The 25,152-nt window shown below is 53.8% G+C and overlaps 10 protein-coding genes across 10 annotated transcripts; 4 read left to right on the forward strand and 6 right to left on the reverse strand.

The window, feature by feature from the left end:
- Positions 1–59: 59 nt before the first annotated feature.
- On the reverse strand, positions 60–997 carry J4E87_003892 (uncharacterized protein; the record flags this gene model as incomplete). The annotated part of the gene is made up of 3 exons (XM_049375516.1): positions 60–297; positions 344–741; positions 791–997. The coding sequence occupies 3 exons, from the start codon at positions 995–997 to the stop codon at positions 60–62; spliced, it is 843 nt and encodes a 280-aa protein (XP_049234501.1).
- Positions 998–1,577: 580 nt separating this feature from the next.
- On the forward strand, positions 1,578–4,894 carry J4E87_003893 (uncharacterized protein; the record flags this gene model as incomplete). Its single annotated transcript, XM_049375517.1, has 4 exons — positions 1,578–2,393; positions 2,440–2,871; positions 2,926–3,973; positions 4,020–4,894. 4 exons carry the CDS (start codon positions 1,578–1,580, stop codon positions 4,892–4,894), a joined length of 3,171 nt encoding a protein of 1,056 aa, XP_049234502.1.
- Positions 4,895–7,399: 2,505 nt separating this feature from the next.
- J4E87_003894 (uncharacterized protein) lies at positions 7,400–10,816 on the forward strand (the record flags this gene model as incomplete). The annotated part of the gene is made up of 4 exons (XM_049375518.1): positions 7,400–7,633; positions 8,029–8,154; positions 8,203–8,921; positions 8,983–10,816. 4 exons carry the CDS (start codon positions 7,400–7,402, stop codon positions 10,814–10,816), a joined length of 2,913 nt encoding a protein of 970 aa, XP_049234503.1.
- A 1,835-nt stretch (positions 10,817–12,651) lies between these two features.
- On the forward strand, positions 12,652–13,459 carry J4E87_003895 (uncharacterized protein; the record flags this gene model as incomplete). Its single annotated transcript, XM_049375519.1, has 2 exons — positions 12,652–12,774; positions 12,827–13,459. The coding sequence occupies 2 exons, from the start codon at positions 12,652–12,654 to the stop codon at positions 13,457–13,459; spliced, it is 756 nt and encodes a 251-aa protein (XP_049234504.1).
- A 602-nt stretch (positions 13,460–14,061) lies between these two features.
- J4E87_003896 (uncharacterized protein) lies at positions 14,062–14,959 on the forward strand (the record flags this gene model as incomplete). The annotated part of the gene is made up of 2 exons (XM_049375520.1): positions 14,062–14,298; positions 14,360–14,959. The coding sequence occupies 2 exons, from the start codon at positions 14,062–14,064 to the stop codon at positions 14,957–14,959; spliced, it is 837 nt and encodes a 278-aa protein (XP_049234505.1).
- Positions 14,960–15,662: 703 nt separating this feature from the next.
- Positions 15,663–16,613, reverse strand: J4E87_003897 (uncharacterized protein; the record flags this gene model as incomplete). Its single annotated transcript, XM_049375521.1, has 1 exon — positions 15,663–16,613. One exon carries the CDS (start codon positions 16,611–16,613, stop codon positions 15,663–15,665), a length of 951 nt encoding a protein of 316 aa, XP_049234506.1.
- A 1,747-nt stretch (positions 16,614–18,360) lies between these two features.
- On the reverse strand, positions 18,361–19,905 carry J4E87_003898 (uncharacterized protein; the record flags this gene model as incomplete). The annotated part of the gene is made up of 1 exon (XM_049375522.1): positions 18,361–19,905. One exon carries the CDS (start codon positions 19,903–19,905, stop codon positions 18,361–18,363), a length of 1,545 nt encoding a protein of 514 aa, XP_049234507.1.
- Positions 19,906–20,547: 642 nt separating this feature from the next.
- Positions 20,548–21,509, reverse strand: J4E87_003899 (uncharacterized protein; the record flags this gene model as incomplete). Its single annotated transcript, XM_049375523.1, has 2 exons — positions 20,548–20,922; positions 20,973–21,509. The coding sequence occupies 2 exons, from the start codon at positions 21,507–21,509 to the stop codon at positions 20,548–20,550; spliced, it is 912 nt and encodes a 303-aa protein (XP_049234508.1).
- A 305-nt stretch (positions 21,510–21,814) lies between these two features.
- Positions 21,815–22,819, reverse strand: J4E87_003900 (uncharacterized protein; the record flags this gene model as incomplete). Its single annotated transcript, XM_049375524.1, has 1 exon — positions 21,815–22,819. One exon carries the CDS (start codon positions 22,817–22,819, stop codon positions 21,815–21,817), a length of 1,005 nt encoding a protein of 334 aa, XP_049234509.1.
- Positions 22,820–23,313: 494 nt separating this feature from the next.
- Positions 23,314–24,361, reverse strand: J4E87_003901 (uncharacterized protein; the record flags this gene model as incomplete). Its single annotated transcript, XM_049375525.1, has 2 exons — positions 23,314–24,069; positions 24,125–24,361. 2 exons carry the CDS (start codon positions 24,359–24,361, stop codon positions 23,314–23,316), a joined length of 993 nt encoding a protein of 330 aa, XP_049234510.1.
- Positions 24,362–25,152: the final 791 nt, after the last annotated feature.

The following is a 25,152-nucleotide window of genomic DNA, read 5'->3' on the forward strand; positions in this document are numbered from 1 at the left end:
GTACTATGACGCCCTGACACTTCCTGTTGCAGACATGCAACCCTTTATATCTTGGCCTCTTAATGATCGCCAACGTGTTTCCGTAGCTTGGCCCCCGTCCATAATACCGGCGCAAAGTGTGTCGACATGTTGAAGCTGAACAGCGACACAAACCACAGTATGGCCATAACGGCGACTGGGACGAGCAGGAGCTCGGTGTGGTGGAGGAAGGGCAGTTCCTTGTAGCCTAAGAATGTGATGATGAAGTAGTAATTCAATGCGGCGAGGTAGAGTGTGTTCGAAAGAAGTAGCGAGAACCTAGGCATGTCAGCGCATAATCTGATTCCTTGAGTTCAAGACTTACCAATGGTGTGTGCCTATAAGTGGCATGCACAGGAACTGCACAACATAGAGGAAGACCCAAACCGGCACAAAGGCCCGGATGGCAACGTCCCAGCAGTATCCAAACTCGAGCTCTTCCTTGCCCGAGTCCTCTCCTAGGTTGTATAGTCCTCTCCTTCGTCCAGGTAGCAGTGCGTTGTCTGGGCCTAATAATCTACCGACTAGAAAGAAGAACAGGGTCGCTATCAACAGCGAAAGCAGCAAGAAGTGCCCGAATATGAAGACCATGGTTATGTGGAGGGTCTGTGTAAAGCCATCGGCGTATGCGAAGCCCCATGCAAGTGATGTGAGGGTCAGGAAGAAGGAAAGTAGGTATGTGAACGACGGGTCGGGGCGGTGGTATGTCTTGGTGGTTTGTTTCTACACGCTGTTAGGCACATATCATCACACAGAGACCAGAAATACATACATGGTAGTATATCTGTCGAAACACCTTCTTGGGTGCTATTATCAGGCTCATGATCTCCCATATGGCCATTTCAAAGTCCATCTGGGGGAATTTGAACATGCGCTTGAAGAAGCGCGGCATCTTGATCTCATTCCGCCGTGTCGATGGGGTCGAGCCAAAGTTTGAAGGTCCGCCCGTCGGCCTTGGGAGTGATATGTGCGGGTTCATGTTGGGCGTGCTTTGTGAGCTGGTGGCCGTCTATAGGCAGCTGTCGAGTGAAGGCGCGACGCCGGAAATGGAGATACTCGAATGCGCGTCAGGTATTGGTGTCACCGCGAGTCCCAGACTTCCATTGTTGGAGGGGCGCGTCAATCGTCCGGTGGTTTAGTGAATGGTGGCTATGTGTTCGGTACCTGAGCGATGACGCCGCCGTCTGAGCTAGCGCCAAGAACGAGGCTGACAGGCTCCGCCGAGAGCAAGCCCGCAACGCCGACTCGCAACCTTTGCTCCTCTCACGACAACGCGCCCACCCACCTCAACCACGGCGAACGGCGCATCATCTCCACCCCCGCGCGCATCTTGGAACATATCGGCGCGACCTTTGCACCTGCCAGACGCACCGTGGAGACCTGCATCGCGCCTCCCGCTTTCGCGCGCACCTCTCGACGCTCCTTCTAGACACTAACCACGCGACAAAGACATCCATTGTCCACGACACTCCCGCGCCTGAGCATATCGTAATACAACGCCCAAAATTACTTCGTGATCAGTTCTGACAGCCCACCACAGCCCTCACGCACCCACAGCCATGGCGGACGACGCTGAGCTCGCCTTCCTCGAGGCGCAAAAGGACGAATACGACCCTTCAGCCGGTTACACGATGCCCGACGCTGCTGCTGGACAGGACGAGTACGACCCCGCCGCCACATACTCGCCGCAGTCCTACCAGTCGGCATCGATGCAGCCAGAATCTGGCGCAAACTCACCACCGGCCGCCGACGCCGAGGGCGAGAATGGGGTGCAGCCTCAGCCTACTCAGACCTCCACAGAAGGCTCCGCAGCGCCGCCGTCCAAGCGACCGCGCACTGTGGGTGGTTTTGTCGACGAGAGTGAGGACGAGGAAGAGGAGCCCGCTGTGCAGCCGCAAGAGGCGAATGCTACACTGAGTGCTACTGGAGCTTCAGAGACTCCCCAGCCATCTTTTACAAACTCTCCAAACAATACACTCCCAAACCCAGATGTACAGTTACATAGTGCACAAGATCAGGCTCCCGCTTCCATCTCTGCTTCTGTCGCTGTCAATGAGCCTGCTCCCTCTGTTGCTTCTCTTCCTAACGGCAGTACGCCTGTTGCAGACGCTACTAAGCCAGGTGCTCCCGACGTCATGACTGCTGCTTCGGCACGCCCGTCTGTAGCCCCAGCTACTCCAGCTCCTATGTCTGCTTCTCTACCAAAGGCTCGTCTTCCTCAGGACCGAGTGGGTATTCTCGAAGATCGCATTGCTGAAGATCCGCGTGGTGACATCGAAGCGTGGTTGAGTCTAATTGAGGAGCACCGTAGGCGACACAAGCATGACGACGCACGAGCTGTCTTTGAGCGCTTCTTCAAGATCTTCCCTTCATCAGTAAGCAGGACTGTCGATATCTCATGTGATGTACTAACATGTCTAGGGCGAGCAATGGGTCGAGTACATTGCCTTTGAGACGGAGCTTGACGAGCTGCCAAGGGTCGAACACCTCTTCGGTCGCTCTATTCCTTCAGCCCAATGGCTCGGCATCTACTCTGCTTACATCGACTTCATCCGTCGCCGCTTCAACCTTACCACTGACCAAAATGGACAGAACCGCCAGACCGTCACACAAGCTTACGAGTTCGTCCTTACTTCAGTCGGTCTGGATGTCCATGCTGGAAAGCTTTGGCTTGACTACATCGAGATGCTCAAATCTGGGCCTGGTGTTCTCGGTGGCAGCAGCTGGCAGGACATGCAGAAGATGGATACTCTGCGCAAGGTATACCAACGCGCTGTTTCAGTACCACACAACGCGACCCTAGAGATCTGGAGAGACTACGACAGGTTCGAGACAAGTCTGAACAAGGTCACGGTAAGCCTCATTGCATTCAGTCCCTTGTATTTACGAGGCTAACATCGATGACAGGGCCGCAAGCAACTCCAAGAAACCTCGCCTGCCTACATGACTGCACGCAGCGCCATCAACGTCCTCGACAACAACATCACAAGGGGCGTCAACCGAACCACACTACCCAAGCTGCCGCCCGCCGCCGGCTTCGATGGCTACGAGGAGTACATGAACCAAGTGAAGCTATGGAAGAACTGGATTCAGTGGGAGAAGAGCGATCCGCTTGAGTGCGCTACAGACAACCGGGAGTTGTACAATAAGCGTGTACTCCACCTGTACAAGAATGCGCTCATGGCCCTCCGCTTCTGGCCAGAACTGTGGTACGAAGCAGCTGAGTGGTGTTACGAAAACAACATTCAGGCTGAGGGCGACAAATTCCTCAACGACGGCATTGATGCGAACCCTGAGAGCTGTCTCCTCGCCTTCAAGAAGGCCAACCAGGTCGAGCAACGCACCGATTTCGAGGATGGCCAAGCAGGTATTGTTGCCAAGGGCAAGGCTGTACGAGAGCCATACCAGAGGCTGCTCGATACCATCTACGATCTCACAGCACAAGTCAAGAAGCGAGAGGAACACTCCATCTCCCGTGCGAAAGAGCAGTTCGAGGCACAGAAGGCTGCGGACGAAGCTGCCCGCGCAATCGCACAACAGAACGAGGACGCTGACGACGAAGACGAAGTCGTTGCTGCACGTCGCTTGAAGGAGAAGGAGGATGCTTTCGCACTTCAACTCCAGGCCATGTCTGCTGGATACAATGCGCAAACACAAAATCTTAAGAAGACACTCACGTACACATGGATAGCTCTCATGCGGGCTATGCGCCGTGTTCAGGGCAAGGGAGATCCCAGGGGCGAGATTGGTGGCTTCCGTGGCATCTTCACGGAGGCTCGCAAGAAGGGCAAGCTGCTTAGTGAAGCCTACGTCGCCAGTGCGCTCATTGAGCATCACTGCTACCAGGAACCGGCTGCACAGAAGATTTTTGAGCGGGGTATGAAGCTGTTCCCTGAGGATGAGCAGTTTGCGTTGGAATACATTAAGCATCTCATCAAGCTCAATGACTCTACCAGTAAGTGACAAAGTCTTCGCAACACAGTTCCTACTAACATCATCAGATGCTCGTGCCGTCTTCGAGACAGTCGTCGGAAAGCTCACGGCTAAGCCTGAGACCGTTCACAGGGCTAAATCGCTTTTCGCCTTCTTCCATGATTACGAAGCCCAGTTCGGCGAGCTGGCCCAGATCACAAAGCTTGAGCAGCGCATGGCAACTCTCTTCCCTGAAGATCCCCAGCTGCACCGCTTCTCGCAGCGCTTCGCGACCCAGACCTTCGACCCGATCTCCGTCCGTCACATCATCTCGCCTCGCACACAGATGAAGCCCGTGATGCCAGCGACCATGCCATCGGTCATGCCCTCCATCGAAGAGCAGCAGCAACAGCAGCAGCAACCGATGCCTGCGCTACCACCCCAAATCGTAGCCGAACAACAGCGCCTCGCGTCTCCCAGCATTGCGAACTCCCCACACCTCGGAAACCTCATGCCTGTCACGAACTCACCAAAGCGCCCTCTTGATGACGCGGACGACGGTGGACAGCCTCGCAAGCTTGTTAGGGGCGAGTCACCGCTCAAGGGCGCAGCAGGTCGCCGTCTCGATGCTGCACGCCGCAACCTAGCCACCACCGGTGCGACACCCGTTGGCCAGGCTCCCGGCCCGCCACCTCTGCCTCGTGGCGTCAACTTCCTCCTCGGCATCATTCCTCCTGCGAGCACATACAAGGAGACACGTTTCAAGGCTGACGGTTTGGTGGCTCTGCTGCGAAGCGTTGACGCCATCCCCGTTCCACCGGGCCAGGGTCCTCCGCAGCCACAGCGCTGGGGCACCACCCCGACAACAGCGCAGCAGCTGCAGAGCATACAAGAGAAATACGGCAATGGTGGACACATGCCCATGCACCCAGCTATGGCGGGCGCAAACGCTTGGGGGCCTTAGGAAAGGTATCCAACGTTCATCTTACTGGAGCTTGTGCGCCGGCATTACCGCGTTTGAGCAAGAAAGAGTCGGATTATCTTCACTCGAAAAATGGTTGTCTAGACCAAGAACATTGCATGGATTGGCGTTTATTCTTCTCTACTCATTTGTACGGGCTCGATCACCAAAACATCCGGATACTGAGAGCGTAGGTAAGGGAGGGGGCTGCCTGGGGTATCATTAATGGAATAATGGAGGTTTGGCTTGGCTTTTGCCAGCCTATATGTGTGAGCGAGGCGTTGGGTTCTTGATTGCGCCTTTGAGTGGCATTCTCATCGAAGTCTTGGTGGAAGGACTTGTAGCCTCTTTCTTAGATGTCCTTAATGGAAAAGATGGTTCATCTATCCTCCTTTGGTCGTGTTGTGATGCTATTCGAGTGCTCTCGTGAAATGAAAAGGAAAGGATGTCACATGAGTCGAAACCATGTCCATACAAGACACATGTATGTCCATTGGTACATCAACATTTCTTCCAGTACTATGTTCTTATTCTCTCCCTTCGCAGCTCGCATATAATGCACGGCACGACACCACGCATGCATCGGTGTCATGGCTCACTGCTCCACTCGGTGTCATCGGGCTAGCCTCCGAACTAGCAACGTCGCGCCTTTCTGTCCGACATGCTTCCTTCCCTCTACGCCACACACATTGCACGTATATACACAGGAACCAACACGCTTCGCTGATCCAATCACCACTCCCAAATCATGCACAGGAGACGTTGATCTGTCGCCGCCATATGCCGCTACTTCGCGGAGCAGTTTCCGAAGTTTCCCGGGCGTGATCTCCGATTTAGGGGTGTATAAGAGGACGGAAGGTACTCAGTATCCACTGGGACACTATACATAAAACTATAGACCAGATTTCCTGGTTTCGCTGCTCAGGAAGCCTATTTGCTCTACATTTGGTACTCTGGGGAAACGCCTCTTCGATATCGCGGTCAGAATTTCGAAGATCTGAGATGTGGAGTGGAACTTGCGCAGAAGAACGGGTTCAAGAAAATGCCCCCAGAACGCCTATATACTCAATCAGATGCTGGCATTAGTCGGTGAACATTGGAAGCTTTTCAGATCAGTCTGGGGTTATGAAAAAGTTGGTATCCATTAGTTCTCTGGTTACTCTGAACAAGCTTTACGCTTCTCTCAAGGGCGGAGTATCTAAATGTACTGGTTGTATGCTCATTGTCATTATCAGCTTCGGAAGGTCCAATTCCCAGGCAAAGATATCTCTAGTTCATGATCCGTATCTTTGCTGGGATCGATTTGACGTGTGTTCTTATCATATCTAGTCAGCTGGTACCCGCTAAATACCCTCAAGTCTCCCTTGGCGCTGGCATATCATCCACATTGCTTCTCGGGACCTTTCGAATGGCCCCAGCCTTATAGTCTCTCGCCATATCCATAATCTGCCCAGATTACGCCACCGTCTAGTGTCCCGCGACTCTTGGCCAGTCTCTCACCAAGTCCAGAAAGGCGGTTATCACATACCTGCGCTACGTCAGCAGGGTCACAACACCACCTGGGCACGATATCTCACCCCGTCAACAAACATCAGCCCCACTTAAACCTCATCTTTTACCTGTATACACCCCCGGTACGTGTCCGAGATCTCACATGCCAGCAGCTAGCGTAGTCTATCTATCCATATAAGCTTGCCCACCCACGGCCTCGACCCTCTTTCCTTCCTCACACTACAACGACAACTACTCTTCCCTCCCTTCCTAACTTGACAATCATCCCAAGGGACAAGCCTTCTATCTTCTACAAGCCCCAACTACTTCACCAACATCAAGCCTACCTTCCTCAACCGCAACAAGAGCCGGTCTCACAATCCTCACTGCAGGCAGTCTTCCGCACTCAGCACCTTCCAGTAAGTTCCCAATTAAGCATTCATCTTCTTCAGTCACCATGACAACGATGATGGTGACCATCATCGCACTGCTGCCGCTGCGTACTCTGTGTCACGTCGAGGTCCTGGTACCTGCCGCGCAGTTACCGCTCTTATCGGCTCGGTCACCACAGCAATCTCATCGTTCTTGCCCTCTTTGTTTTGACGCTACCACATGACCCCGACTCGGACTAGCTTTGGAGCTCACCCAGTGCCATAACTTCCTCAGCCTCACCTTTTGTTTCCCACCCCAACACATCATATCCAACAACACTCCTTTTGTATGCCGCTCCTCTCCCATGCTTTATCGCACATCGCTTTTTGTTCTATCTCCCTGTCGCGAGCACATCAGTTCGCAGCTTCTACTTTTGAACTTTGCTGACTTGCCTCAGACCCGATCAGCGATCCGGTTCAAACGCTCACATCCTCAACGCCAGTCCCGCACGCGACTCAGATCTGAGATCAACGTACGTGTCCTCCGCTGTCGCCTCTAATCGCGCAAGCTCTATGCCGTCATTGACACCGCCGGCAAACGCGTCCTCGCTCTCGATCACCGCTAATATGACTTCTAGAGTACGCAATGGCAGGTCCAGCCAAGAAGCGCGCGCAGGCCGAGAAGCAGTCCAACGGCTCGTCCAATGGCTCCTCCTCTGAGTCTCGCGACCCTACTCAGCGCTCCGCTCCGAAGTCCATTCCCCGTGTCGACGGCAACCGCGATCCTAACGTCCGGGCTTGCGTTGACTACACCGACCCCCGAGACCTCAAGAACATCTCCGATTTCCTTGGTATTGCCGGTTGGTACCAGGCTCGTGGTGTAAGTACAAACACTCCTCTGTCTCAGGCCGCATGAACATCTTGCATGTATCCTTCGTGCAAACACACCTCCCCGCACTGCCCAAATGCAAACAGCTTCGGGCTCGCATCCTACCGAGATTGGTATGGCTACGCTCTCTAGGCTGTGAGCATAAGAGCTACATCTCCGTGTGGCTTCCCTTCTCTCATCTTTACCCTCATTCTTATTCAAAACACCATTTGGATTCTGTTATCTTCCACTCCCACAATCCATTCACATTATCTTCATATTCCCAATTTCCCTCATTTCCCATCTTCATCATGGTTGACCAGGACGTCACTCCCCATCGCTTCTACCAGGACACCAGCCTCTACACTCCGAGGCACAACAATATTCTCTTTGCTAACGACCATCAGCTCACCATCCCGGGCTCTCTTCCTCAACGTCCCAAGAACTTCAACCAGTTCGGCAAGGCCGCCAACATCGTGCTCAACACCTTCAACGTCGTCAAGGCCCCCGACACCGTCGTCCATCAGTATGATGTAAGTTTTCCTGTCCCCCAAGTTTGACTTAATACTAACTTCTACAAGCTCAACTACAGCGGCGACGCCCTCGACTACACCAAGCGTGTCCTACTGAAGAAGATCTGGAACTCCCCTACTATCAAGGCCGAGCTTGGTGAGCCCGCCAACCTCTGGGTCTGGGACACCAACAAGCTGGCTTGGTCCGGTAAGCGTCTGCCCCGTGACGATACCCGCATCACTGTCGACCTCGATGAGGAGGAGGGCCGTCCTACCAAGCCGGGAGCGCGTGGCAACAAGCACACCATCCACGTCCGCTGGACTCGTAAGGTCGACTTCATCAACTTGAACGCTTTCCTCGATGGCCAAGCTTCTTGGTCTAACGAGTGTATCGACACGATCAACTTCCTTGACCATGTCATGCGCGAGTGGCCTTCTCAGCAGTACACTCAAATCAAGAAGTCTTTCTTCCAGCGCGGAGAAATCCGCTTCGACCTTGGCGGTGGTGTTGAAGCCTTCAAGGGTGTCTTCGCGTCCCTTCGCCCCGTTTTGGACGACAAGTTCAAGAAGTCACTGTCGGTCAACGTCGATGTCGCCAACGGCACCTTCTGGCGTGCTCAAGAGCTCACCCGCGCTATTGGCCAAGTCTTCAACTGTAACCCGCCTCAGTTCGCCACCATGTACAAGAACGCCACTCGTGACTGGAAGGGCTCCATGCTCAAGAGGGACCTCCGCAAGTTCAAGAAAGTAGGTGTATCTACGACACATACTAAGGAGCCTACGCAATGGTAAGTTGTTCTTTTCGGTTTGCCGACTACATACGCGTGGTGTACTAACTTTTGATCTCAGGACGATCGATGAAATCGTCAACTTGGACGCTTCCCAGGCGACTTTCCCGGATCCCGATGACCGCTCCAAGAAGATCTCGGTTGCTCAGTACTTTAAGAAGAAGTATGGCGTCACTGTCATGGCTGGTCTGCCGGTAGTCAAGATGACCAAGAAGATCCGCAAGGAGCCTGTCTATATGCCTGTCGACGTCCTGAAGATCGACGGCAACCAGCGCTACACCACCAAGCTCAGCGATACCCAGACGTCCCAAATGATCAAGTTCGCCGTCACCCTTCCCAAGGAGCGTTGGGCCGCTGTTCAGCAGGGAGTAAAGTTGCTCAACTGGCAGAATGACCCCTACCTCCGCCACTACGGCCTGAAGGTTAGCTCCGCGCCTGCCAAGGTGACAGCTCGTATTCTCCCTTCGCCCACCGTTCACTTCGGCGCCGGTTCCAAGGAAGCCACCATCAAGCCTGCGGACATGATCGCCGGTCGCTGGAGGCTGGACGGTCGCAAGTTCGCCATGAACAACAAGGAGCGTCCTATCAAGGCGTGGGGTGTCTGCTGTGTCCAAGGTCGTGGCAGCCCTCCCCCTCAAGCCATTGAAGCCTTCTTCCAGAAGTTCGTCCAGATCTACGAAGCCCACGGTGGACTTGTAGCCGCGCACCCTCAGCATGGCAAGAAGCCATGGATGGGTCCCGGTAACCTTGCTGATGGTGGTGAGATGATCCAGAAGGTCTGGAACCAGACTGGCAACAAGTACGCCATGCCACCTAATCTGCTCTTCTTCGTCGTCAACGACCGCAATGTCGACGTCTACCGTCGCATCAAGAAGTCTTGCGACATTCGATTCGGTGTGGCTTCGCAGGTTCTCCAGGCCAAGCATGTCATGTCTGCTTCGCCCCAGTATATCTCCAACGTCTGCATGAAGGTCAACGCTAAGCTTGGCGGAGCTACTTCGGTTGCGAAGTCTCAGCTCATTCCCAAGGTTGCCCCGAAGTCAGCATCTATTCCCACCATGGTTGTTGGCGCCGACGTCTCTCACCCTGCTCCCGGAGCCGCTTCAGGTGAGGCTGCATCCTTCGCTGCCATCACGGTATCCGCCGACGTCCACTTCGCCAAGTACTGGGCTGAGGTTCAGACCAACGGTAACCGCGTGGAAATGGTCACAACCTCCAACATCAACGACCACTTCGGGTTCATGGCCAAGAACTGGATGCAGAAGATCGGCCAGGGCAAGCCTCCTCAGCGTGTACTCTATATTAGAGATGGCGTGAGCGAGGGACAGTACGCCGCTGTCCTTGAGGAAGAAGTCCATGACATGAAAGAATGCTTCAAGAAGCTGGGCTGCAAGGAGATCCCCAAATTCACCGTCGTCATTGCTGGTAAGCGCCACCATATCCGCTTCTTCCCTGAGGCTGGCAAAGGCGACCGCAACGGCAACCCTCTTCCCGGTACTTTGGTAGAGACTGGCTGCACCCATCCGTTCGAGTTCGACTTCTATCTCTGCGCCCACGTTGCCATCAAGGGTACAGCTCGCCCCATCCACTACCAGTGCATCCTCAACGAGGGTGAGTGGCTGTCGGCCGAGCTCCAGCAGTTTATCTTCGAGCACTCATACCACTATGTCCGCTCTACTACTCCGGTGTCCCTGCACCCTGCGGTCTACTACGCCCACTTGGCTGCCGACCGTTCCCGTGCTCATCTCAACGACAACCCGGTCTCGTCTGGCAAGAAGGAGTCCAAGGCCGACCAGCAGTCTTCCACTGGTTCATCCAAGCAGAACGTCGAGATCGCTCCGTTGATGCCGATGCAGAACGCACGCGGCCTCAGGGATGTTATGTGGTACATCTAAGGAACGAAGAGAGGTCAAGCCGGTCGGTAGTGCTGGATAGGATGGCTTCACTGGTTCGAAACACGATGGAGGACTCGGTTGCGACGATGGCGTGAATCTGTTCACGGCGCATCAAAAGTCGGTGATTCGGTGTTCTCTTCAATCTTTCCTTGCGATATCCATATTTCATGGTCCTAGCGAGGACATCTCATGATCTCAGGTAGTATGCCTCGCCCGTCAGCGGCCTCGCAGAATCAATATGGTATGAAATAACTCCTGCTGCTTTGCGACGTTGTGATGTTGCGCATACGTGCTCAGCTTCTCGCATTTTTTAACATGCCCACGAACTATCGGCCAGATCAGTTTGATACAGTGTCCATCGCCGGAACTGAGTTGAGTGTCTAAGAGGAGACCGTCCATAGGCTCAGCCTAGATTTTACCTTGCTCTTCACGATCCGAAGGCTAAACTACCGCAGGCTCTGACTGCCGGGTGCTTAGCAGAAGTATAGCCACGGCCTTGATGATCCAAAAACGGCGCCTGACCCTGAGGCGAGCTTCCAATCAGCCTAAATAGCTGTTGTATCGATCAAGTGGCCACGAGCCCCGGAGAGTCGATGCGAATGGAGATTTTCGTTTCCTCTCGTTGCGATTGGGTACAAGCTGTTAATTTCACGAGGAAACGCGGCCACCAAGTCGAAGACCGCAGAGCTTGCAACTTTGCGCCGAAGAATGGAAGTCGTACTCGTCGGGCTAATGGAGAGGACTTGCGTATTGTATGGAATAATAGAACAATGAGAGCCGGAGTAGGACTACAAGGAAGCCTGTAGTATGTGTATCCGGGCTTCGAAACGATTGCAGATGCCTGGATGACACTAGGTAGATCGACACAGACAGATTGCTGCCTGTTCTTATTGCGAAATCGTGTGCGAAGGTTAAGAAGCACTTTGAAGGCAGGCAGGAAACGACAGAGGCACTTCTGGCTTGCTGGACGCGCCGCGCATCACAAAGCGCGATACCAGAGGACTTTGCGCTCGCGGCGACGACAGCAGCACTAAGAGCCTCCTATCACAGCTTCAGCGAATGCGAAACGACGATGTCAGGGTATTTACATCCTCGATCGAGTTCCGAGCGCAACATCACATACAGGCAGAGAGGTATGTACCGTCCAATATATTTACCTTCGCTCCACCAGCGCAAAGCGCAGAAGAGAAGGGGGTAAGCGAACGCATAATCATTCTAACCTCCATTTTCCCCTCCAAATCTTCATTGAGTGGAAGACACAGAGTGAATAATGGGGTGTTCAGTTTTAATGAACAGAAGAGGATCGCGCGACGCGTTGATTTTGATGGCTGCGAAGATTTCGGATGACTAAGGGACGCTTGCATGGTTGGGGTTAGCAGCGAAGCAGGGGTCATGTGAGCGAATCAAGGCTGGCGCGTTGGGTGTGACGAGTATGGTGGGGCAGGGGATTTTGGGCGGCGGCGCGGGGTTTTGTTGTCGGCCTGTGGGAGTGACTCTTCTGCGAGATTGAAGACCAGAGTGAAGTTTCGGGCGTACTAGGTGAATAAAGACTCTGTAGGCGGCGAACAACGTGGGGTGGGAAGCTAACAACCTGTAGTTTGATGAACCTGCACTCTCACACCCGCCCTTGTGAACGGAGATCCTTACACAAACGCACCTTACCCACTCTCCACTAAAGCTTCCCACGGTTCGGACTACTGCGAGAAGAACTACACACTCAACCGTAACCCCAAACCCTTCGATACCGACAAAGTCCCTCGATTAGTATACGGACTCGACCTGCAAGCAGTCACCGAACACTTTCCACTTCTCCACAAACAACCCAGACACACAACATGTCTTCAGCAGGACGTGGCCGCGGCGGCAAGTTCAACAAGGTCAAGCGCGGAGGCGGCAAGAAGTTCTCACGCGACCTACAACCGTTGAATGCAGATGGCGAGGTCGTTGGCATGTGGGGTGTAAGTATCTGATTTACCAAAGTCGCAAAGACTGTCTAACAAATAATCGCAGGAACAACCCGACAAGGTTGACGAAGAGTCGTCCGAAGAGGAAGAATCTTCTGAGGAAGAGTCTGGCGACGAGGACGGCAAGCCCGCACAAGAAGAACTGACGCGCGAGCAGCGTCGCGAACTCGCAAAGAAGCGCAAGGCGGCCGCGATCGCGAAGAAGTCACAGAAGACCCCCGAGGCAGGCGATATGCCCACCGACTCCTCCGAAGAGGAAGACGACGATATGCCCGCGAACCCAAACCACACTGCGAAAGCCCGTACACAAGCCACAAAGGCACCTGTCGACCCAGACGCTGAGCCTGCTGCTGCCGCTGCTAAGGGCAAAGGCAAGCAGCAAGACCTGTCTCAACTCTCTCGCCGCGAGCGTGAGGCTCTTCAGGCACAAGCCAGCAAGGACCGATACGATAAACTACACGCTGAAGGCAAGACCGAGCAGGCTCGTGCCGATCTGGAGCGCTTAAAGCTGGTCCGCGAGCGTAGGGATGCTGAGGCGGCGCGGAAGAAGGCTGAGGCTGAGGAGCGTGCTGAGCTGGAGAAGGAGAAGAAGGAGCTCATGGACCGTGAGAACAGGCGGCGGGAGCAGGCCAAGGGCAAGGCGGACCGTCTTGCTAAGGGCGGCAAGAAGAAGGCCTAAGTCTGACAGTCATTGTTAGGCTTGGAGCTTTCGCGACGTTACCAGTTACCTCTGCGACGCCCGGATGCCAGTATACGTGTGCGAACGCACTCCGTTCCACGCTTACGGGTTGCGCGGTTCGCGCACGGCGTAGCCACTTCGAGCTACTGGTCGATGCTCATGATGCGATGATAGAATCAAGTACAAGACGGCTGCATGGTGTATACCATGTAGCCTGCTGGATCCAAAGAAGAAACAAATGTGATCAAAGTTCACGAGCCATGAACACCATTTTGCTTGCCGTGACCAATGTACCAAGACCGAGAAGATGCACGCCATGTGACCGATACACAATATATTCCACTCAGGTAGCCCTTATGCTGCACGGCCTCTCGAAGTTTCGACAGCGATACGAGTTCGTATGCTGAGCCGTGAGCCCTCAAGCCGCCCTTGTGCTTCCCCGCGAGTTAGTGTCTCGCCTCGCGAACGCGAAGGTTCACGACTTCGTCATCACTCCCTCGACTATATGAACGTCGCGATGGCGCCACTGATGCTTCCCATCATGCGCATACACGTACAGGTCCTCTCGTATCGTTGCGCATCGCGTTACGATTCTGTCGACCATGGCTGAACCGATACCTGCGGAGGAGCAATCCAACTTCGAAACCTTCCGCGACTGCTTGAGCGAACCCGTCCTCAAAGCCCTGGCTGCACCGATTGAGAAGCCGAAATCGAAGAAGAAGAGACATGCGAAGAAGGGGTCGAAGGGTGGGAAAGATGAAGTCGTGAAGCAGGAGCCCGTACCAACGGCGGTGGAAGCCCAAGAAACGGATGCGGAAGACCTAGGAGAATTCATAGAAGTATACCATCTCTACGAACATAAGCACATCTACCCTAGAATATCGCTAACGAAAGAACCAGTACCTAAGCACCCTAATCTTCCCCTTCCTCCCCGCCGAACTGCACACGCTCACGCACTCCATCTTCAAAGACTCACCGACCCTCCAAGACCTCTACACAACGCCCCTCTCGTCCTCAACGTCCACCGCCCTCCTGCACACCATCCCACCCACCGCAATCGACAGCCTAGAAAGCTACGGCCTCCTCCCACCCACCTCCGACACCATCGACCAACACAACCTCCTCACACCGCTCCTAACAACATACATTTCCGCCGTCACCGCCCCGCCCCCAATCTGGAGCAGCACGCGCGCCACCGCCTGCGAGCTCTGCAGCAGAGACTGGGTGCCCTTGACATACCACCATCTCATTCCCAAAGCGGCGCATGCGCGCGTGCGGAAGCGGGGGTGGCATACAGAGGATAAGCTGAATAGTGTGGCGTGGCTGTGTAGGGCTTGTCATAGTTTTGTGCATCGGTTGGCGGGAAATGAGGAGTTGGCTAAGAATTTCTATACGGTCGAGTTGATACAGGAGGGTGGGGTGGAGGAGGATGTCGAGAAAAGGGAGAGTGTTGAGGGATGGGTTAAGTGGGTTGGGGGTGTTAGGTGGAGGAGTAGGTAGGAGGTAGTGGTATGATGGAAGGGTGTTGGATGCGGTGGTCTGAGGTTGGTACTCGAATGCTTTGGATTACCTGTCGTATTGTCCCTGGATGGATGCGCGACACTTTTTGGGTTGCGAGTACCATGGGACGGAAGATCTCGCTTCTCTTCATTGTGCCACCACTTTCGTGCTCTATCTCATATTCACGTCTCCGTCGCACACTTCCTGTCCTCTTTTTCATGCGTATCGACAGCTGATATCTCACGTCAAGCGACCATGCTGCCACCCTTCGTCTACTCCGTCTTCCGACTCACGGTCTACCCCATTTTCATTGCCCTCATCACGACCGTAACGGCTATCGTCACCATGGACCCATTCAAGAACACCACACTTCAGTACTTCGCTATTGGAAACATCGGTGTAGCGTTATGGGGTGTACTTGCGGGAGCCCTATAGACCATGAGAAGGAGCAGCAAATGAGAAGAGAAGTCACAAGAGCAAAGAAGCAAGCGGAGACATGATTGTGGTGTGATAAAAATGGTATCGATTCATCCATCAGAGGTCAAGTCAACCAGACGACCTCTGGAAAGCACATATGCACGCTAAAATGAGGATATACAACGGGTATCCAGCCCTCAAAACGCCGGTGTCGATATGCGACAATGCCTAATCCAAACATGCAGTCGTTTATACAAAGCCCTCAAGTCCAGCTCGGGTATGATGATTATAATGGCGCGTCGTCGAGGAAACCCTTCTCGACTTCATCCTCAAAGATCGAATACGAACGCCCGCGCTCGCTCATCTTGTTCTCCTTCTTCCTCGCGTCGAGACTTGCGCGAACATGTTTGAGGAAGGCCTCAGTGCTTGGGTCGCTTGGTGTACGGTGGAGTTCGCAAGGCATGTTCGATGCGTTCGCGACGGGTGCTGGTGCGATGATGTTGGAACATATGGTCGCTGAAGTCTTTGCCTTCCGTTCCACGGTACAAAGTCTCTTCGCAGACTCCCTGAACTTCTTGAAAGGGTCTTCAACTTTGGTCTCAAGCTTCTCTAGCTTGTGTAGCATCTGGAACTCCTCGCGGACCCGTCGTGCTGCCCACTCGCCGGCAGGGAAGGACCTTCGTCGTTGAGTGGTGGCGAGGTAGTCGTGGTATGTGTCGCTGCTTAAGCGAAGCTCGAACTCACTTGCTGGGTTGCTATGTGTGGGAGCAGGAACAGGCGCAGGAGCAAGTATGGGTTCCGGTGCGGTGGGAACAGGTGTGGAGCTGAAGTCGACGAGTTGACCTGGATGCACTTCACCCGTGCTGTCACACCGTGTGGATGGCGCCAATACTGTCAACGTCTTCTCGGTACTGTTCTTCTCGGAGGCGAACAGAGCTTCAGCATCTGTCGCTCTTGAATCGACTCTTTGTCTCTTGCAGCTTTCCTCTATTGCCGACCTTGGAGAGCCCGAAGCCGATGATATGGATGTGCGTGGGCTGACGTCAGGGGAGCGATCTTGACTCTTCCGCCGAGACCCAAAGCCAAAGCTGAAGTTCATGTTGAAGATCTGACTTGCCCGACGACGGCGCTTCTTCTTGAGGTTTGGGAATGACCATGGAGCAGCGCTCTCTGGTTTCGATGCCATAGGGCCGGAGTGAGGCAGCAATGATGGGAGTGGTCTGCTTGTGACTGCCATCTTGAAATGGTTTGGAGTTGAAGGTGTGAGTGGCGTAAGGGGTTGGAACGGGTTGGTGAAGTGCAAGTTGTTGTTGTGGTTGTTGTTTGGTCCTTGCTTGGTGACTCTCGGTAATGGGAGTGTACGATGTATGTTCTGTTGTGGAGGATAATAGAGTTGCAAGTTTCGTGCTACCTGGCTCGCGGCGGTTGTCTCACTGGATAAGTAGGCGTCTCGTGTGAATGCATAAAACAAGTCATCTTGCAGGCAGTGTTCACGAGGCGCTGGTCGTGGGAGACGTGGGTCCGCGAAAGGCGATGCCGGCGATGTGTTGGTCGAGGTTTGCTGCACGGGGAAATTCGGAAAAGGGCTGGTTTGTACAGGCCATGGGGGCGTGGTGCAGTCATATGGTGTTGGCGCGAACATTTGACCTGTGATCGCGTGGGTGTGGCCTCGTGCCGAGCACGCGGATGTGACTCCGAAGTTTTCCCGATAGCGGATTGGAGTTGCGGTGTGGAGCTGGTAGTCGCCAGCCATGTGTTGGTGATTTGATGGTGTCTCGGCAAGCGAGGTCCGGTGAGGAAATGTGCTGGACTATCTGCTATGTTTAAAGATCGTCGCCTGGGAGGTAGCCGCGGTAGCCAGAGATAACGATTTTGTGTCCTCTTGACCGCTGAAGTCGACTCCACGTTATATACCGCCTGTTCTGCATCATGGCATCTGCACGAGCTCGCCGATGAAAAGACTCACCGCGCCGGTACACTTGCCCGTGCACCGCCCCTCAACCTGTGCATTTGCGTGCCTCGACACTGACAGACCCGGATATTCCAAAAAGATAGAAAAACAACCTCCCCACGGGTCCTGTCATCATACATCACTCTTACACCTCATGCCACCGTACCTGCGGGCCCACACGCCCTCTGCCAGCGGTACAACCAACAGCACACCGCACATCGTGACCAGGTCCCACGCAACTCTGCGACACTAGCTTGATGACGGCGCGCTGTTGGTGAAGTTGATCGCTGGTTGGTTGCGGGGGCGCGACGTGCCGTTTGGCACCCGTGGGTAAGATGTGCGTCGGATTGTGGGTGAACCGTGGGCGGCAGACCGAGATCGCCGACTAGTGAAGTTTGGCATTGAGATCCAGGGTCCATGACAGATCTCAACGCATCTAGATCTGAACGCCTTAGTGCGCAGCATGAACCATCGCGGAGAACAGCATCAAAAGCAACTTGCGAACTGAGAGTTGTTATAGAAACAGCGGAGATGCAGGAGACGCGTGCTGATCCTTTCATCTCAGGTACCAAGATCTGAGCTCGCTTCTCGCCGAGCCGTACCGGGTGGCCTCCCAGTCAGAACATAGCTGTGAGCTAGTATTCAGGAGGCTGTGTATGGAGCTGAGCGGACGAGCGCATCAGGGTGACTCCGTGAACACGTCGTGCCTTCTTCAAAATTTCATGTGCCGAGGTCAACTTGTCGTACCTTGGGCGAACCAGCAAAAAGCATCGTGGATGTTGACGACCTTCTAGATCAGCAGTGCAGGTCTGGTGACGCACTCTATCCATAAAATTTGATATACATTTACTTGAAGAGGTTGAAGATGAACTACTACACTGCCTCAATGTGTTGACTGCGTAACAACCTCGGTAGATGAGCGCGGCACAGCTAGGCCCAAGCCAACCAAGAAGCAACGAGCACGGCAGTTATTCTGTCAACACCGTGTTGATCTATGACATGCGTACCTTCATCACAACCAAAATTCACTTCCTTAGTGAGTCTTCGTCTTCGCCCTTCTCTCTAACTCCATAGCCCCAATAATCGCGCAACCAACTCCACTCCCGTCTTCTGCGCTGGTAATCGTAATCGGGCCATCTCCTCCACAGTCCTTTTCCTTCCATCCCAGCACTTCACCCAGTGCCTTAGCCCATCTCCTCTTGAATTTTGGATGCTTGTTTGCCACACTCCCGTCGGCAGCTACATGACCCTTCTCGATACTTTCCATGGTGCAGATGGCAGCTACACCACAGGCACACAGTCGCGCACCACGCACAGCGATCATCTCAGCTAGTCTACGCGAGAGCTCGATCTCGACGTCTGTGGGCTGGATCGAGAGTGTAGAGTGGAAGAGTTCGCGTGTTTTGGTGAACTTGGGCGACTCGTCGTCTTCTATCTGAGATAGGAAGCCTGTATCGATACTGTATGGCTCACGCAGCTTTTGTAGTCCCTGGTCTGAGGCTTGACTGAAAACGAGACTGCGATCGAGGAGATCTACGAGTATGAGACGAAAGATCTCGCCTAGGTACAGGCCAGCGGAGAGCTTCTCGAAAGTCTGCTCTCCAGGTCGCGGGCTCTCTGCGTCGATCTGCTCGTCGTACTTTGTCAGGGGAAGCACACGCTTGGCTTGATCGAAGGCGCCATATTCGCAATTGATCGCCATCTTCTCTTCACCCTTCGTTGCGCCGTTGTGGGATGACGCGTCTGTGATTCTGTCGTCGTTGGAGTCCAGTTTTCCAATTCTTGAGAGGCTGGCCATGAAAGCTGCATTGCAGCCAGTACCAAAAATAGCGCCAACGATCGTTTCGGGGTCATTGTAGGCGGAGGCCACCATGGCACCGACGGTATCGTTGATCACGCAAATCAACTCGACCGGTAGCTTCCTTTCTTGCAGCTTCTCTCGAAGTTGCTTCGCGGCGTCCTGGCCTTCTACGCCCTTGATGTCGAAACCCTTGGTCCATGTCTGCAGGACTGCGTGGTCGATACGTTTCTGTGTCGCTGGGTAACTGAATGTGAAACCCAATGGCATGGGCTTCTCCACGCTGTATTGCTGATCAAGCTTGTGATCCTGGATGAAGGCCGCTACCTTTTCTGTAACGAAGTTCCATAGACTATCGGCATCCCCGGTCTTCATCTCCTCTGGTAACTTGTATTGTTCTTGCTCCATGCTGTGCTTCCCATCTCCTTCTTTCCCGCCTTCATCTCCATGCAGATCTACTTTGCAAACCCTCAGATTCGTACCACCAAGGTCAATAGTCAATATCGTTCCCTTCTCTTTTCCCGAAGGCAAATTATGCACCCAGGTGATGTTCATAGGGATGCCCTCCTGCTTGTCTTTGGTAAGGCCTTCTTCCAACTCTTCTCTGAAGCGGCTGACGATCTCCTTCAGTTTAGAACCGGAGATCCAAAACTGTTTGTCGAGCCGTGAAAGTTCATCGTCCAGACTTTGTGGTAGATCGGCCATCTTCTCGAGTTCAGAGCGTTGGCGCCATGATGTATTCGCCTCCTCGTCTATGCGCCGGCCTGCAGAAGTAGACATAATGGAGATTCAGTATTTCAGAATATGGAAAAGGTGATGAGGATAGTCTCAAAGGTATTTAAAAGTGCTGTCTAGAAGCGAAGCGCATGTACAGATTGTTTTGAATTATTTTCATGTTCATATTTACTGCGCTCGACATGATGACATCACACGGCGCTTGCCACGGTCCTGACTCCTAATTCAGACATTTATCGCAATTGTAGCGGATCTTATCGTTCCTGGAGGCCTTCTTTCGTGTAGATGACGTGCGTTTGGCATAGCAGAGTGGGAGCCGCGTGGGTGCCGCGTGGGTATTGCTAAAGCCTCGGGCCGAGAACCGCCGTAAGTTTTGTTGTTGAGTGGGCCGTGGGTTAGGGGCTGAAGAAAGGCCAGAAAAGCAAGCGAGAGGTATGCGAAAATAGATAAAATTCTAATGGTATGACTGATGTGTTCGCGCTTTCTTTATGCAGCGCCCGTGGTATCGACCGAATCCTTTACTCCGTCTAATGCGTAATGTACCGTCTTGTGATTATTGTAATCGAACAAAGGAAATGGAAGTAGCTGAGAGTTCAGCAAACGAATGTTTCGACAATAGTCGTATGGCGGGCTGCCTTGTGCAACGGTGTAGCAAGACTTCCGAGTTGGTTGCGCAGTAGCTGTGGTTTACGCAGCGCACTTCTGCCCGAACATGCCATGCTCGACTCTAGCGTGATTTGTTCGGACGGTTACGGGTGCGTCGTGTGTCGCTAGATGCTCCTTCCCCTCCTTTGCCGCGGCTCTTGTGTTGAGCAGACTAAGGTATGTCTGCCAGCCAATGGCAATGACACCACCAAATATGCTTCTGTATTCTATCGGGATGTACGTGAAGCTAAATGCCGTGACCATGGGCCAGACTTTGCAGCTGTTGATCCAGCTTGTTGGCACTGTGTTCTTGATGCGTTCGACGATTTCGGGTATCGTAGCGCCGGATAGAAGCGACTGCATGCCGAAGAAGTAGGAGTTGAATAATGGTGTGAAAAACGCCTGGTTTATGAAGACCTGTTGGGTAATGAGCAAACGTTCGCAGAGGATGCAGTAGAGGCACATACTTTGGTCGAAAGCGACAGGATCTTGGATCTGTAGTTGAAGTTGTTTGACAGCCACATGAACCACTTGAACGATGGGATAGAGCTGACTCCTCCAATTATCAGCGCTCGCCCTGTTCGGGCCCAGTCACGGCCGTCGCTCCATTCTTGAACCCAGCCCTTGTCGTCCGCATCTTCTGCCACTTTGTGGGTTTCCTCGGGCGCAATGGTCTGCGCAACGAGGTCGCCGATAAAGTATATGACGAGCGAAGATATGAGTTGTGTCCTGTATGGCCTCCTTTGTTGTGCGCGACCGTATGCGCGGAAGGGTCCGACAATGGGCTGGAGCCAAAGCCAGCTTGGCCCAGGAATCGTCTGCGCATTGTCCGCGACTCTGCCTGCTGTGTTTGGCCCCGAGACATGTGGCCTGCGGACGACATTCGAGGGGTGGACGTTGATGCGTGCGCGTTCGAAGGTGCCGGGATTGCTGTTCCGAGGGGAAGGGGCGTTCGGAATGCGCCTCAAGCCGACACGGGTAAAGGCGCAGGAAGGAGCGATCATGATGGTGGTTTGTGAGCTCTCATGAGTCTGGAGAAGAACTTAAGGGGGCAGGTGAAAGTGAGGCATGTTGTGATGTTTTAAGACTTGTCAATCTCCGCAGAGGCCCAGACACGGTTGTCCGAGTGTCGGCGGCGAAATGATGAGATTCAGGGTCCTGTTGCGCAAATAGCCGGCTTAGTCAACCATGGCATTTGACCTGGCCCGGGTGTCCCAACACAGCCAGGTACACGCCGTGACATGCGCACTGGGGTTACCGGGCCATCACACACGTGGCACAGCTGACGTCTCTGCGCCATTCACCGTCACTACCACTGGCTCCGTCTCTTTGCGTCTGGAAGCCACTCCTGAAACACTCTCCTGAGGCCCTGCCAGTCACCCTCGATGGTCTCGCGCTTCTCGTCATCCACGAACTCCACATTGTTCATCCCACCGAAATCAATGGCCCAAGCGTTCATCTCCTCGTCAACGACAATATTCATCGGGTGGACATCGCCCCACACAAGGCCGTGAGCGTGGAGCTCCCGCACGATGGCTGTGAGTTGTTCTTCCCACTGTTTATGCGACTCTTGTCTGTCCTGAAGGCCAGCACTTCGCAAGTGGGTCCCCATGCTGGATGAAGTGATCAGTGTCATCAACATGCCGATGGTAGCCTCGCCCGACACCACCACACCCTGCAGTCTAGGCACTCTGAGCCGAGCTGTCAGACGGGCTTCGTCAATGCGTCTGAGTACACGGAGCTCACGCTCGAATTCTGCCTCACGCAGCTCCATTCGCGGTTTGAAGTAAAGCGGGACACCCTCTGCCGTTACTACTCGGCCCTGAATCGCATCGAGATTCTTCCCCTCATTTGCTGTGCGCGCTATCCAAACGTTGCGCGCCTCGAAGTGACGTAGTGTTTTGCATGGTCCAGGCAAGTCGGCGGTGCGCATAGGGGAGGTGAAGAAAGCTGGCGTGTACGCGCACTGGTCTTCTCCCACGATCCGTACATCCTCGTCACTGTCTCCTTGGATGAGCTCTAGATCATAAGTAGGCGAGTGGAGAAAGGCTTCAATGCTAAGGTCCTGGAGTGACGTCCGCGGAGCCAAGCTCTCAAGAAGAGATTGGCAGTATTGATGCACCAGGTCGAAAAGTGGCTTGTCCCTCGTCTTGCTCCACGAACGCCCTTTCCTAAGCTCCATCTCTTGTAGCAGCTTTCTACCAAAAATTGTGTCCTTCACTCGCGCGACGTCGACTTTGACGACGAATCGTGCGTGGCCGCGCAGCACTGTAATTTGACATGTATCTTCAGTAGCAAAACCTGAGGGACCCATGCTGATATGATAATCTTCATCCATGGTGGACTATCTCAACGCAAACGAAAAGTCCGCGTGTAGAGTTAATGTGTAAAGTGTCAGTCGCGAAGTATTGCAATTCAGGCAGCCACCTAGCCACCTGGGCAGGTACGCGAGGTTTCTCACATCACGTGTTTGGGCCACCTAGACAGAACCAGATTCGTCACATATGAGCTGTTCACGTTCTCTTCTGACAACCGTGAAATCACCGGAACAAGGAATAGAGTAGGTGTAGGCAGAAGGAGAGCAGCGAGACCGGTAAAGCCGAAAAGGCATCAAATCCAATTCGTCGTGAGGATTATGTATGTACATAAGAATCGAATGCAGCGACGCTCAAGCCGCTTGTTGCAAGAGGCAGAGCCTACTAAACACTAACAAAATTTTACCAAAAAGAAGTCCATCATGAACCACACACAAAGACACCAGCATCACGTTTTTAGTGTCCTGATAACGCCCGCAACTCAGACGAGCGCTTACAAGCACTGGGAGTACCAGTCATTCTGCTTGACGCACTTGCAGCCTGAAGCGCAGCTGGTAGCACCGGAGTAGCCCTGGCCACCGCACTGGCCGTACTTCTGAGCGGTAGCACCGCCGGCAGTAGGAGCAGGCTTAGCAACAGTGGCGAGAGTGGTCTTGGCTGTGGTAGTGGGAGCAGCGACCTTGGTAGTGGTAGGGGCAGCAGCCTTGGTGGTGGTAGCGGCGGGTGCGGCGACCTTTGTGGTGGTAGGCTTAGCAGGGGCAGCAGGGGCAGCAGGGGCAGCAGCACCGGCACCGTTCCAGAGCTTCGGGCCCGGAATGGGGTAGCTGGAGTATGAGCCGTATAGGTTGAAGTGGACACCAGCGTCCTGAGCGCTGAGGTGACCAGGGATAGCAACACCTGCGGGCAGAGCAGTGGTACCAGAGCCACCGACCTTTACGTGGATGCACTCCTGGTAGAATTGCGCACCACCAATGCGATCACCCTCGTGGAGGGCAATGATCTCGGGGCGGATGATGTACTCGCCAGGTGCAACCTTGGGCAGAGTGAACTTGTGCTGTCCTGGCTTGCCAGTGTATGAGCCCTTGATAAGCTTGTCAACAGCCCATGATTTGCCATCGTAGCCGTCCTCGGCAATCTTTGTCCATGACATGGAAGAACCGGCCTTGGACATGTAGACAGTGATGGGTCCCATGTGGGATGGGTCGATGATGTCGTCGCTAGCGTCAGCGTTGTTGTGGTGCCATTCAACCTGGAGAAAGTCGTCAGTGCTTGTTCTATTCAGAGGATGTCATAGAGGTACTTACAGCAATCTCATCACCACCGTTGACGGCAACGGACTTGGAAGCCTTGATGTTGGCTACGTTGCACTCCATAGCCTTAGAGGTGACATCAACGATGGGGTTGTTGTTGGGAGGAGAGTCGATGTATCCGCCCTGAACGTTTCCGAGACCCTGGGTCTTTCCGTTGACAGAAATGCTGTAAACAGTGGTGTGGGCGCTAGCAGCACCGGCAAGAGCGAGAGCGAAGATGGAGGCCTTCATTTTGGACGAGGAACTTTGAAGTGTCGATTGGGTAGTTGAGTAATTGTTCTTATAAAGAGTGACTGTCTGAAGAGAACGACGAAGTAAAGATCGAAGAATTCAAAGACTGGAAAAGAACGTGTAGAGAACGAGTGTGTTGAGCGTCAAGCGTACCCCTTGAACGAAGGCAGGCCCTGTGGGCTTTATACTTGCTGAATCCTTCCATACACGGAGTCACTGTCCCAAGACATCGCCATCTCGCTTGGTGATTACATGTCAGTTCAGTGCTCCGCCTAAAACAGCCACAAGGAACGTGGCGGCGGTTAGACGTGCAGGCAAACATGAAATACCATCGTATCCTACGGGAGACTAGTGCTTGGAAGGGGCTAGAGCCGCCGTTAGAAGCAGCTGGGCCGTTGAGCAGAGGCTGGCGTGACAGGTGAACGTATAGCTATACCGTATGGGGCATGCAGGATCCAAGAGGCGGTGTTGCGACACTGTGCTTCCCCTGTGACGATCGGTTCTAGGTGCAGCATCTTGGGTTCTTGATTCAAGCAACATGAAACATGAGCGAGGACATCCCTTCGGATGATCTAGCGAAAATCCTTCTAGAGCCATCGAAGCCCGAGAGCCTCGGTATCGTCTTGCTAGAGGGCTCCTGACAATGAGAAAAGGCCGCTATACGGCGTTATGTACTTGACATGAAGTCGCTGTGACTGCACGTCTCGGGCCTGGAAGTACGTGGAGCAAGCATGGAATATTTCTAGCAACCCTCATCTCGGTTCAGTGTTTAGAACGCCATATCCGGCCGC

Source organism: Alternaria ethzedia (assembly GCF_023757985.1).
Source record: "Alternaria ethzedia strain BMP 0044 chromosome Unknown scaffold_7, whole genome shotgun sequence".
Taxonomy (NCBI): domain Eukaryota; kingdom Fungi; phylum Ascomycota; class Dothideomycetes; order Pleosporales; family Pleosporaceae; genus Alternaria; species Alternaria ethzedia.